General features: G+C 34.7%; 2 protein-coding genes across 3 annotated transcripts in view; one reads left to right on the top strand and one right to left on the bottom strand.

Annotated features, from left to right (window-relative positions):
- The window catches only part of LOC109844605 (vacuolar protein sorting-associated protein 2 homolog 2-like), a 12,107-nt gene extending 6,945 nt beyond the window's left edge, over window positions 1-5,162 (bottom strand). Inside the window, exons 1-7 of the mRNA XM_020413710.1 lie at window positions 4,904-5,162; window positions 4,686-4,730; window positions 4,512-4,546; window positions 4,367-4,417; window positions 2,676-2,780; window positions 2,515-2,586; window positions 2,287-2,358 (exon numbers count right to left, since the gene is read on the bottom strand). Of these exons, the coding sequence (XP_020269299.1) occupies window positions 2,287-2,358; window positions 2,515-2,586; window positions 2,676-2,780; window positions 4,367-4,417; window positions 4,512-4,546; window positions 4,686-4,730; window positions 4,904-4,937 (414 nt within the window). The 5' untranslated portion in view covers window positions 4,938-5,162. The remainder of the gene's footprint in view (window positions 1-2,286; window positions 2,359-2,514; window positions 2,587-2,675; window positions 2,781-4,366; window positions 4,418-4,511; window positions 4,547-4,685; window positions 4,731-4,903) is intronic.
- LOC109844606 (cadmium-induced protein AS8) lies at window positions 5,668-14,141 on the top strand. Of its 2 annotated transcripts, none has more exons than XM_020413712.1 (4): window positions 5,668-5,778; window positions 6,508-6,742; window positions 12,249-12,518; window positions 13,777-14,141. In XM_020413712.1, the coding sequence occupies exons 2-4, from the start codon at window positions 6,514-6,516 to the stop codon at window positions 13,788-13,790; spliced, it is 513 nt and encodes a 170-aa protein (XP_020269301.1). In that variant the 5' UTR covers window positions 5,668-5,778; window positions 6,508-6,513; the 3' UTR covers window positions 13,791-14,141. The 2 variants fall into 2 exon arrangements, with proteins under 2 accessions (XP_020269301.1, XP_020269300.1); XM_020413711.1 differs by having other exon boundaries at window positions 5,680-5,764.

Below are 14,495 nucleotides of genomic sequence, written 5' to 3'. Positions count from 1 at the left end.
TGGGGGGAGGGTGGTTAGACTGGTGCAAGAAATAGGCGTAGTGGGGGGAAGGAAGTAAAGTAGGGAGAGGTCAGGATGTGCTGATGATGAAGGAGGTGGAATGCTGATTTGAATTAATTTTGTCGTTTAAGAATAGTTCAGTCATATATAAAATAATTATATTTTTTTAATAGAATATGAGGCATACTCCAATTCTAGAAGCACCAAAGGTGGGGGGAGGGTGGTTAGACTGGTGCAAGAAATAGGCGTAGTGGGGGGAAGGAAGTAAAGTAGGGAGAGGTCAGGATGTGCTGATGATGAAGGAGGTGGAATGCTGATTTGAATTAATTTTGTCGTTTAAGAATAGTTCAGTCATATATAAAATAATTATATTTTTTTAATAGAATATGAGGCATACTCCAATTCTAGAAGCACCAAAGGTTTGTGCATATATTTTAGAATATGAGGCATACCTGATACCCCTTCATTGTATGACTTATAATGCCACCATTTTGTATAGGTGCCTTCAATTACATTAATAAAAGTTTGTTTAGTTTTTCTAACGTACAACATAGTTACTTGCACTTTCTTCGCTTCCCATTAAATTCATCTCCTGCCTAGCTCAAAGAAAGATGAACAGATGGTGTATAAGGTGCAATTCTCTAGCCAGCCTCCTAGTTCTCAAGAATGTTGTTATTATTGAAGTCACACATAATGTACATGTCCTCGTGATGTCAACGTCAGTCTTTATTTATTTATTCTTATCATGTCAAATTGTAACATGTCTTAATTAAACATTCTATGATTATCAAATCTAGGGACATCTGAAACGTGAAAGTTAAAAGTGAAAAGAACAGTTGAAAGACAATCAGATTATTGGCAGGGAATTAGAAAACCAACAAGGAAGGGCCTTACATAAATGCTGTAAAGGAGGAAGCCAAAATGCATAGTTACTGACAGCCTGGTAGAATGCAAGTGGGGGCATGAACAAGCCGGGATCATAATACCAGTTTTTAAAGAGACCAAACTATAGGATTACGAGATTATTAATTATGAAGACACTTGGTTTACGTAGTAGTTGAGGTTTAATTTATGCGAAAGTTCAGAAACATACACAAGTCCCTTATAAATTGCTAAATATATTGACTTTAGGGAGAAGTAAAAAAGAGAGAAGAGAAAAGAGAAACAATGTTTTAAAAAGCCTCCGCCTCGCTCACCTACACGTACGCCTAGATCTAGGTGGTACCTTGGCTGACTACCTAGTGCCTAGCGCCTGGACGGTACCTAGACTGCCCACCTATATTTTGGGAGCGTGTAGGGGAGTGTGGTCTGCCTACATGGACTGCACCCTTTAGACATCGATCATAATTTCCTCCATTGCAACCTCCATGGCCTCCAACCTCCTCCAAACTCCAACTATGAGCACCTCCACCTCTCCTGACCTTGAACAAAACATCATCCACCACCACTTAAGAAATATGCCTAGGTGTCAGTACAACGCCTAAGCATTCTATAATATTAACATTTACTACCAGTAATTGTAATTAAAAACTAGAAAAATAGGAAGATGCCTAGGCCCCTCCTAGATTTCTGCCTAGGCGTCTAGGCGTCGGGTCCAACGCTTGGGCCGCCTAGCACCTTCTGTAACCTTGAAGAGAAATGTAGAAGAAGGAAGGATAAGCTAAGAATAACAATTGATTGAATCATAGAGTATGAGACTAATGACTTACAGTCATCATAAAGGAACTAAGCATTATCGTATTTGGTGCAAATTATAGACAACTTACAACTTAAACCTGAACCTATTTGCGTTAAGCACCAACTTAAATTTAGTGATAATTAAATGCACATAAATATTGCATAAACTAATTCTTGGCGTGCAGATTTCTGTATGTTTAAAATGATTCAATGGAACAATCAATTCTTTTACATCTTTTACAAGCTTTCAGATTCTCCACTTTCAAATAGGAAATGGAGAAGTTGATACTTCACGGAACAAAAGAAACAGAACAATATTTACATGTCATCCTATTCTTCATCGCCACATTTTGTCTATTTCTCTTGCCTGATAAATGGCCATGAATACAAGAAAGTATAACCTTGTTCTAGACCACGAAGGGTCTACAAAGTGGAGATGAACTGATGAAGTAAGCACCTGCCTGGGTGCTAAAGGAGAACATGTTCAAATATTTTTAAACGGAAAAATAAATGTTGCATAGACATCTAAACAGACAACAATATAAGGAAGAGGAACAGTCTCAACAACATTAAAGCATAACAGAAAATAAAATCTTGAGATAATTTTACCGTCATGTCCATCTGGGCTGATTGCTTCTGAAATTCTTTCATCACCTTTGCCTGCTTCGCTGGTTCCATTTGCTGAAATGCACAACAAACTTCAGAACTAACAAAAGGATCTCCAGAAAGGATTCCAAAAATTTGTACATGGCCAAATCAAAATAGTACATTTCCCCCCAAACTCTACTATATGCATCCAGTGAAATACATGACATCAAGCTCTCAAGCATGTGATACCTTGTTCATTGCTGCCATTGCTTTACTTGCTCCTTTCATTCCAACTGAGATTGAAGTACTTGCATACATAGCCTGGTTATCAGAAACATTAATGTAACATTCTAATTGGAAAGTATCCAAGGAGATTGCAAGCATAGCTGATAGAATTTTAAGCAACTAACCTGTGTATGAGTGGCTACCCCTCTTATTTGTGCACGGGTTCCCTGTAAGTTAGTGATTTGCTGCCTTAGACGGATAAGTTGGCGTGCCAAGATCCTCGTGGCAGCCTGAAAGGGAAGATAAATAACCAAATAATTATACAACATGACACTCTTTTTGTTGAAAAAACCCGTTACATAACTCGTTATATTGCGCTATATAACCTAACCATCCTTAATGTTGTGTACCCTTATGAAATAACTCAGATACATCATAACTCTATGTTATTACTGTATAAAGTGCTTTACTTCAATATAACTTACATTATTGCATAATATTATGTTTTATTTCAATATAACTTATGTTATTTCAATATGAGTTCTAGAGACTTGAGAGTATATTCTTTCTTAAAACTTGAAGTAAAGTAATTACTTTTGATTTCTTTGTTAAGCCTTCTTGTCTTATTTGGTGACATCATTACATGATTGTGAAATTATGAATATGACTAATAAAACAAATATAATTATGAACGAGCTATAAATTTATGATTATATACTTGAGTATTCGATTGTGATACTTCCTAGTAAATTTATATAGCTTGTATCATATCAAATATTTTTTATTAAAATATATATTATGATATTTTGTTTCAAATTCTTTAAATTATTATTAACATCTTTTCTATTTTTTAAATTAAACAGTATGAAAATATTTTGTTTGTAATTGTGATGTTATGTTTGAAATTTTGATCATTCTAATTATTAAAGTCATTATGAATAGTTTGTATTTTATAAAATATGTAAATAATTAATTTAAAAATAACCTACATTATGCGTTACGCTTTTTCTTTAACCTTTAATAGGAGGTGGAGCATTACATTATGTGTTATCATTATTTTCAACATTGACTCTGTTAATGTAGCCCTGCAATTGGTTATTTTCACTTGTTCCAGTGTTTTGCTCCTATGATATAGTAAGATACACTGGTACAATGACCAATGAGCAAAAAATCATTCTTTCTTCAACCCTCATTCCATAGTTCTCAACTAGGTTATTGGGTCACTGAACTTGAGGGTTGTGTATTTTCTACTAAAAGGTCATTGTAGTACAAGTTCATTTTTGTTTTCGTTTCCATTACATCAGTAAGAACACATTGTAAAAAGAAGAGGCCAGGACTCGCATCAATCCGTGTTCTTATTATTAAACAAAATTTTGTCAATTGTTTATGCTACATTATCCTATACATTTCCATATTTTAGAAGTTACATATTGCAGGAAGGTAGAAGGAGAAGACTTGTAATTTCCTAACATGAATTAGTTCACTAGCAAGCTTTAACAAACTATGTTCCTTACTGTACCAACCAAATACATATAGCTAAGTACTTCATTGAAATATAAATGACATAACAATCAGAAATGTTCAAATTCATCGTAACATTTGTAAGAGACTAAAGAAGGTACCGAGCAACATGAAACCTGAAAAAGACTAAAGAAGGACAAACTTGTTAATTCCTAACATGAATTAGCTCATTAGAAACTTTTAACAAATTACACTAATCAAGTACACTAGCTAAGTACATCATGGAAGTATAAATGACATAAAAAGCAAAAAAGTTCAAAAAAATAGCAACATTTCTACAAAAGAAAAGAAGGAGCAGATTAACTCAAAACTGAGAGAGAGAGAGAGAGAGAGAGAGAGAGAGGAAAATACTCACCTCATATCCAATTTTTGCAGTCCTTTTTATCTCTGCCACCAACTTCTTTTCCTGCCACATTTCTCTCTTTTGTAAATTATGGGCAAAAAAAAAAAGTGCAAACTCTTTTTTCCATCAAAAGAATTGCAAATTAATTCTAACAAACCTCCAGTTGCAGGGATGCGATCTCTCGCTCAACACCTATAGACAAAGTACATAATCAATACTAAATCAATATCTGTTTCTTTGAGTTCCACAAAATTACATGTTGAAAGATTCACTTGAATCACACAAAATCATTCAAATTGAATCAAAAAAATAAAGATGATAAAATTCTCACCTCTTGTGGCAACTGTCATTTCCCTCTTACTATTCCTCAGCTCCTCTGCAACAAGAAATCGACGATGAATTCAGTTCACAGAACCCTAAAAACTGGGGGTTTTCTCAAAATTCCAAGAAACCGCTCATTGTCAAGCATTTTAACCGCCAGCTCCCGAGAATCGAAATGGGCAAATAAAAGAAAAGAGAAAGGGCGGGAAATGCGAAGAAAAGGCTGACCTTTGGCTGAGGGCTTCTTCTTGAATAGGTTCATGGTTTTCTTCCTGAATGTGGAAAAAGGATTCAGAAAGAATTGAACTTTCCTTCTTCGTCCCTCGATCGATCAACTAAAAATTGCTCTCGAGATCTGAGGAGAGACCGATGATAGGGTTTTAAGTGGAGACGACAAAATACAAGAAAATAAAAAAGGCAGCTTTTTTTAATATTTTAGTTATTGCTTTTTCTGAGGGACAAATTTTGAAAACCATCCGATTTAAAAGAAAATCGTAAAAAACAATCTCTTCTAAAAATAATTGTCACCTCTTATAAAAATAATTATCAAAACCGACCTAAGTTTCAACTGTCGGGTTAAAATTGGATCGGTTTTAACAAAAAAAACTATGAAATTTCACGGGACTTGAAGTCCCGTGAAATTTAGCACCCTATAATAACGTTAATCTATTAACATTAGGCAGTGCTAAACTTTTGTCAAAACCGACCCAGTTTTCAGCCCGACGGCTAAAACTATATCGGTTTTGATAATTATTTTTAGAAGAGATCGTTTTTTGCGAAATTTTTTTTTAAACCACCAGATGGTTTTCAAAATTTCTCCTTTTTTTGAGCTGCTCGCTTTAATACCCAACACAGGAGTCAAAACAACAAAGTAGCCGTTGCAGACGTGACCCTCCTTTTGGATCGGGTTCGGATCCTCTATTTTTAACCAGTACAACTTATACCCGACCCGTTTGGGACCAGGGGTAAATTGTGTGATTATAGTAAAGATCAGGGCGAATTGGTAAAACCCAACGGATAAATCAAGATTACATCGACAGCCGTTCCAAGTTTTTTGTCCGCCGGTGTTGGGTTCCCACAGAATCGATGGTAATGGAAATCTGGTAATTATATTTATTTTCTCATCATTATTTTTCTACGAAAGCTGTTAACTTTCCTCGTCCAATCTCTAATATCTTGCGAAATTGCAGTACTTTTAAATTTTATTTTTATTTTTTATCGGCTAATTGGATGGTGATTGATTACTCGTTGCTCTCGTGTGATTTTTATGGAGTTATTCCAATTTGTAAAGTGCCGAAAATTATTGGGTAATAGAATGGTCTCTTTTGCGTAAGTGTAGCCATTACCAGTGTGAGGGGTCATACTCAAATAGGAAAGATTTGATTTGATATATTTTTTTTAACTGGATCTTCTGATAAATGTTTTGAAGTAAAGAAACCCCAATTTTTAAAAAAAATTAAATGGGCACTCATTGTTTTATCATAGTCTTATGATTCATTCGCAGGTGCTCGCCAAATTTCAATTATTTTATTTTATTTCATTTTATTTTTGTTTAGATTGGTTATGTAGATTGCAGTTGATCATTCCTTGTTCTTTTCTTGATTTATGGTTTATGTCAATATAAAAAGAGGGGAGAAACATAGTGGGTAAAAATGATCTCTCTAAGGACACTCAAAACTAGAAAGCCTTCATCTTTACTAATTTTTCTTCAAAGAAGACCTAGACTTTTCAAACAGATTGAACCGGTCCGTTTGTCAATATCTTATGATCGTAGCTGTAATAAAAGTGTTTGTAATTTTAGCACAATATTGACAAAAATGTAAACTTTGTAGGTTGGGATGATCATAAAGGGGCTTTTCAAGAGGTATGAGAGGTGGAACCCGGTGCATCCTACTCTGGGAACCTTTTGGGGCATGGGGATCGGTATCGGTTGCGGAGTCGGGTGGGGGCCAGGGTTTGGCCCGGAGGTCATTGGGTATGTTGGGGCAGGCTGCGGCGTAGGGTTTAGTGTTGGTTTTACGCTTGCTGGTATTGGTGTCGGGCTTCCGATGAACGGCATGCATAACGGTATGGTGCTCATAGAATCTGCTTACATTACTTTACTAATGACACCTTGTTGCTTTGTGACCTTGTTGCTATTTTAGCTGGCAGTTGAGTTAATTAAAATGTGAATATGACGCAAGTTATTCCTTGAATGATTAGTTATTTAGAGTTTTTGTTCATGGAATGTGATTATATTACTTAAGTAAACTCGTCTTGTTGCTACGTAGAGTAGGTAGTTAATTCACTGGGCTGTGAATGTGGTATTCTTGAGTTGTTGTGCAAGTTATTTGTTCGGGTATGATTTCCTTACTAAGTGATTCGGGATTATGACATCTCTAGGGCAGTTGGGAAGCGTGTTCGTTGAGGTTTGCAGCTTATGAGGTTGATATTGCTTTAATAGTTAGCTTTGCGGTCTTTTTATTCTTCAAAATTTTATATAATTGGTTATGGTCTTGTTCAGTGCGACTGAAACTCGTAGAAGGGGGTCATATTATGTAACTAAGCACACCTTGTTGCTACATAGAGTAGGTATTTGATTCAATGGAATGCAAATATGACACAAAAGATGGAGTTTTTGCAAAAGTTCTCCTTGGGAATGATTTAGAAATTAGAACATGTTCTAACTAATTCGAGCCTAGCAGGTACCTTGGTTAATTGGCAAATGTGCCCATTGAGGTCTGCCGTTTATGAGCTTGACACTGCTTAGTGGGTAGTATCATGATCTTAGTAATCAACTCAAAATTATACATTATCGGTTATGATCCTCAAAATTATACACTAACGGATATGATCTTGTTTTCAGTAGCTCAAGACTGAAACTTTTCTGCCTGGAAAATTAATGAGTTGCTACATTGACATTGTTGGCTGCTTTTGAGTTGGTTACAACTTACAACCCTTTTTATGGTCAATTTGGTCCAGTGTAGTTCTGGATCACTCGCTTTCCTTTCGATTGGAGCCTCCATCTCTTAGGCTGTTAAGCATATCAGCATATCAACTTGATCTGTTGCTTGCCCATTTGAAAATGGGTGTGAAGAGGGCTGTTTGTTCAAATTTCCTCTTTTTAGGTTCATGACAAAGTAGCTAGTTTGTTCTGAATGGGTTTTGGGAAGCTTGAGTTTGGCTCAATAAAGCTTGTTCATGCTTATTTAATAGTTTAAATGAATGAACAAACTAAAGTTCAGATAAATAAGTGAAATACCTTTCGCGTAGCTAGGCTTGACTAGGCTTATATTTGAGCTTGATCAATTAGTGGTTTTTCAGGCTTTAACCTAACTTTTATGTCTTTTTCCCCCCAAGCACCTCTTGGGAAATTATGCTATTATGTTATTTGATAAAGTATCCACTGGACCGTCCTACTACATGGACTTGATGATTTTTCGTTCTGAGCGAATAAATAATTGACTGCTGGCAAACTTAGTTTAATCTGCCCCTTGAAAATGTTCTCTTCCTCATTTAATTTCATTGGATTTTGTACCTCCCTTGTGAAACTATTTTCTCTTCTTCTTTGTCCCAAACCCTCGCTCTCTCTAATTTTAGTTAGGCTCTAACCCATTTTATGCTAGTAGTTTCTGAGTTTCATCATCTTTCCCTTGAATCTAGATCTATCCGAGCATGTTCTCATTAACAACATTGTAAACTATTTATTGAATTATGGGCATCTAAATTGTTACTTTTTGTGCCGAGATGAAATGATACGAAATGCAAACAAGAAATTTCTAATAGACTTTAAATTTCTTTGCTCAAGCAACTTTCATATAATTGTAACATAAAAGTAGTAAGATACACACCAATGGGTTTCTAGATGACAACATTTTTAGCTCTTGAAAGATGACTTAGAAACGGGTTATGATTTCTTTGGGTTGAACATATTTAAGAGTGGAATCAACTCAATTTGCAAAGCGAGTTTCAAACTCGTTTAAGTTTTAGTTAATTAAGTTATATTTTTTTCTTGTTGGATAATGCTTAATCAATCTACAACTTTTTTGCATATTAGAATTTTAAATCATGCATCTATTAAGATTTCCTTTTGTTTTTTTTTTCTTTTTTAATTGAAAGATGAAAGTATCCAAAACTGAGTTCATTTAGTTGATTGATAACTTACAAGATTGATAGCTTACAAGGAAGGAAAGTTTGTTGTATGAGTTGTTAACCTTTGCAAATAATTATGATATGTAGACTCCTTTCTAACCTACCATAATCACAAAAGTTGTCAGCACCCGTTGTCACTGTGACTGTTTCTCTTCATCAACTTTCTAGTTGCTAAATGTCCTACTTAGTCTAGAGAGAAGGTCTTGAAAGTTGAAACTCTATTAACCAGAGTTGATAATTGTTCCTGTTGTAATTTCTTTATTGGCTAGGAACACCAAATCATTTAATTCATGGTTAGGGACAATACGAAGCATAATTTCTTTTGTTTCTTGTCAAATAATGCTAATCAATCTGTAACATTTTAGCAAATTTGAATTTTAAATTGTGCATGTACTAAGATTTCATTTTATTCCTTTTTCTTTTTTAATTAACAGATGAAAATACCCAAAATTGGGTTTATTTAGCTGATTGATAGCTTATAATGAAGGAAAGTATTCCAATTGTTAAACTTTGCAAGCTATTATGATATACAGGCTCCTTTTAAAGCACGTCATGGTCACAAAAACTATTTGCGCTTCTTCTCTCCATCAACTTTCTAGCTGTTAACTTTCCTACTTTGGTTATAGAGAGGTCGAAAGATAAAGACTCTATTTGCCACAATGGATAAATTTTTCTACTGTAAATTCCTTATTGACTAGGAGCATCAACACATTGAATTCATGGACAGGGACAACCCACGAGATACTTTCTTGCTACTTTAGGTGTTGGGATGATCTTATTTAATAATGTCTAACTTTTAGTTTCCTTATTACTAGTGTGTACCTCGTGCAAAGCACGGCCCCCTATTTTTGTAAGCATTACATTTTGAACATGCCTCTCTCTAAGGTTTAATATATTTGACTTGATTATTGTATATTATATTTAAAATTAGAAATCATATCAACTGTTCTATACTTAAAGGAGGATCCAAGATCTACTGTTCATGGTACAGTAAACTTAGTATGAACAGTAATAGATTATTCCGCTATACTTGAAGGAGATAAATATTTACTGTCCATGTTACAGTAATTTACTGCAACATTTACTTTTAGCATGAATAGTATATCATTGGATCCTCCTTTAAGTATAGAGGAGTAGATGTGTCATTTGGGTTATGAGGAGTTATTGGCATTTGTTTTCTAACTTTCGAGTTATATTTTGGTCTACACAGAGAGCATTGTATCTTCATATTTCATAAGCGAAAAAAAAGGTAAAACATTAAACCTCTTCTTCAGACACACTAACCAGACTAACACTGACTAGACTAACTTTTCTAACTATTTGGTATTAAAAGAACAATTTTTGACTCTTCTTCTCTCATTCCTCCATATCTTCTCTCATTCCAACAATGTGCTAACAAACCCCTGTATCTAAAGTGATACACGACATAAAAAACACGTGTCTGTAATGGGAAAAAACTATCGTCAATGGATTAGCCAAATAAAAGTCTTGTATGAGCCAATATTTATGGAGTACTGTCGATACTAGTGTTGTGGAAACGGTCGAATTGGCGAATCAAGGTACTTTCTCACAGCTTTAGCTTTGTGTGTGTGTGAGAAAAAGACTAAAAATTTTATGTTTTTCCTTATGAAATACAAAGATATAAGACTATATATAACCCAAATGCAACGCTGAAATTAGTAAAATATTAAACGCTAATAAATTTTCATAATTTAAATGGCGTAGAGAAACCAAAAGTCATGCGTCAATAAATGAAATGATCTTGTTCTACCGCATGAAGATACAAGACTCTATATATAGAAAAATTTCCCAGGGACCTAAAATATGAGACTAACAGGGGGACAGGTGAGGTGTCCCCCTTCTATTGCATAATGAGCTGGTAATCAAATTATTAATGATTGCCAGCTTATTATGCAATAGGAGGGGGACACCTTACCTGTCCCCCCTATTGGTCCCATATTTTGGGTCCCTGTAACAAAGCTCCTATATATAACCCAAATGCAACATTGAAATCAGCAAAATATTAAATGCTGATAACTTTTCATAATTTAAATGGCATAGAGAAACCAAAAGTCATGTGTCAATAAATGAGATGATCTTTTTCGAGTGCATGAATGATCTCCTTTACTAAAGTATGACTTCTCATCTCTATGTGTTTAGATTATGAAGAGTTATTAGCATTTACTATGTCGCTAATTTTAGATTTATATTTTGGTCTATATATAGTCTTGTGTCTTCATGCTCATCAGTAAAAAAAAAGTAAAATTGTATGCCTCTTGATATTAAGAGAATAATTTTCTTCTCTTGTCTTCTGTCACGTCTCCTTTTTCATGCTGGTGATATAGATATTCTCTCAAAGATATCTTTATCTACCGGCTGGTTGATGAAGTACAATGCCTTCTTCTCCTTCTTTTGATTTTCTTTCTTCAACTCAGTTAGTACCTCAGGGACTATACCTTGGTTGGCCAGTTCCATAACTCCGGTTCTGACGAGGCTCCATAGTTTTTGTGACTCGTACAGAGCCTTCATTTGGATATTTCATTGATAGATAGTTCTCCCATCGAACTTAGAAGTTGGGTTGCAAAATGTTGTTTGATGCCATAAATCACTTCAAACAAGATTTTAATACCACCTTTGTTAGAGAAAGCTGAAGGGAATGAGAAGACAAGATAAGATAAATTGGTCTCTTGATGCCAATCACTTAAAATAAGCAATGCATATGAATGAGACTTAAGATATTACTTTTTCTTGCTTTGAAAATATATAAATACAAGGCCTTACATTTGGTCCAAAATATAACTACAAAAATGGCAAATAATAAATGCTAATAACTCTTCATAACTCAAGTGACACAGAGAAACCAAAACTTAGATCAGTAATGAGATCATTCATGCACTAAAAGAGTAAAAGTAAATATCATCCTTTCCCAATAGGTGAATTTGAAGACTAAAATACACAATTAAGGACTAGCTACTGTAAATTTCCAACATAGGCTCAGATTTTTCTTCTGGCTGTTTTTACTTAAAAACACTATATCTTCCAAAAGTACCTTATCCATATGCTTGAAGAGCATATGGTTTACTTAATCGAAGGTCAGATTATTATCTCTGTTTTACTAGCCTGGACTTGCTTTTAAACTCTACCTATTGCCGAACAACATCTAATATCTTATGGAAAATATTGAGTGATCCTCATGCATAAGGCTTCCAACTGTAAATAGTGAATTCAAGCCATCAACATATTTGAAGCATAAATTGGGATGATTGTTCATTCCCCATAGTTTAATGTGAATCCAATCCTGAGCGTGAAACTACTAAGACTTCAACATGATGGTTGTATAGCTTTGACTAGACAATGTAGCAACCGTCAAATGCTAAAAGTTTGTAATCTTTCCTTTTGTTTGGTGCTGTGGATTAATCTTGAACTAATACCTAATTTTCAGCTCCTACTACAAGTGATAGTGGTTGGGACCTAGCAAGATCCAGTGCCCTTGCGAGCATGAAGGGTGTGCTTGGGGACGGTTGGAATTACCTCGAACCTCATGTATCTTCTTTGAGAAAGGAAACCTCTGCAAGGCTCTCTAGCTTCAAGTTCAATGCTTTGCTAGCCCCGGTTGAGCTTACCAAGATTAATGAGACACTGTCGATTAATATTCAATCAACAATGAGAAGGCTAGAAACCTTCAAAGAACAGCATTGGCCCCCAAGTCAAGGTTCGAAGCCTTGTTGTTTTATTTTGTCTTATGTTTGCATTGCTCGTATTTCTTTTCATTAAAAAATTGTTTGTCTGCCTAAAGGATTAACTAAATAGGTAAGGTTAATTTAGGTCACTCTGTATTTTGTTGCAGTTATCTGTGGCATTATGAGATACCGGCCTTTGTGAAGTTTATGTTTCATAGTTTTTAAATATGTTGAGAACCCCCCCCCCCCCCGCTCCCCCTCCCAAACCACATAAAAAAAACAACAAAAACCATCAAAACCAAAAAAAGTTTTGAATCAAATTTAAGCTTGAACTGGTTGTGATTGTTTTGATAATCATATTATTTATCAGCGCGTAACATTATTTTCTTTTTCTTCTTTCTTTGTTTCTTTTATACTTTTCCTGGTAGTATAATACTGTAAACGAAAATTTTTCTACTAATGCTTGTGTGTAGTTCTTCCCTCACACAATACTAATTATTGTTTGCCTGATAACTTGATAATAATAAATTTTGTGTAGAAGATAAATGAGAAAAAACTACCATTGCCTGTCAGTTTAAAAGAAAAAGAGAAGAAATCCAATGTCCTTATTTGCAAGATCATAAGCACCTTTCAGATACAGATTTTATTAGAACTCCCGCATATAATAGGGTGATCTATAATTTATGTCTTTCACCAGTGGGTAGAGGGTTATTTTTGGAATTTTAACTATTATGTTTTTAGTGCAAGACGGCCCACTCTTATAGGGGTGGTTTTTATGGGATTTGTATTCCACCTTTCATGTTCCAGTGTGACATTAGAGACAAACAATGCTATTGCTCAGTTGATAGACATAGCTTTGCTTGAACTTGATTCATTTCCTAGCAAAACAACACTTTCATTAATCAGAATTTGCAAGTTATAGCCATTCCACCTTCATCATTCATCACACATTATTATTCACAACCATAAGCAACAGAACAAAGCTGATGTAGATTTTTGTGGCCTCCGTTCCCCATGACCAAATCACCTCAATCTCTAACTTGATATGATGCCTGTAATTCTTATCTTCACCCAAATTCTCCTCCAGGTTTTCAATAAAATGATGTGACAAACACATGAATTGGATCTAAATTTTGGCTTGCTACCATCTTGATGGCTGTTTGTATTTACAAATCTTATCGCATCTTTTGAGCAGTCAATGATATTTTAAGGAATCCCCTCACATGACGTATGATACCCATTAACCCCATTTTGCCAATTCTCATAATAACGCTTGCTGCATATCTGCAGGTTGGGAAGACTAACATACTAATTATCAAGTTGAATGCAGAGTAGTATCTCTGAGGTCTTCGTTTCTCTGCGAATTGCCGAAAGATATGTATTCAATCATGCTTGTGGTGATGCACGAGAGAAAAAAAGAAATGTATCTCATATTTCAATTGAGAATTGAGTTTGAAAGAATGGGCTTGTAATCACAAGGAAGTTAGAGATGGTACATTTTTAAGAGGTATATGACATACCAGTAACTGGAGTAGTTGTGATCAGAGCAGGCTTACTTGTTAATATGTTTGTATATCCTCAGCTTTGCGTTTATATGTCCTCAACTGTTGTTGGCAGTATTTATGTGAATTAAGTTGTTTAAAATTGGCACGCTATTATCGTCTATTATGCAAATGTAAAAATTTCTATCTGATTGCTTTTATATAACTCTAACATGTTAATATTTTATTTTTTCACTATTAGTATTTTTTAAATTTACTTTTAATCCTTTTGAATTCCAAATTAATGGCTACCAAATAGAATTTTGATATATTTAGTAATAAACGAGCAAAATTGACCCGCGCGGTCCCGCGACATTAGCGTGAAAAGAAGCTAAAAAGAGGAATAATGAAAAGCTTCACAATTGCGTTACGGTACTTAACCCAAGTTAACAATTTGGCAAATTAGAGATCCAATGTATTAGAGAACTCTTCAAAGTACTAATAGGTTTCTAAGAAATGAATGATAAC

This window comes from Asparagus officinalis, chromosome 6 (genome assembly GCF_001876935.1).
Source record: "Asparagus officinalis chromosome 6, Aspof.V1, whole genome shotgun sequence".
NCBI lineage: Eukaryota > Viridiplantae > Streptophyta > Magnoliopsida > Asparagales > Asparagaceae > Asparagus > Asparagus officinalis.
The sequence above is the reverse complement of the archived record's forward strand: the minus strand, read 5'-3'. Positions and strand labels throughout refer to the sequence as shown.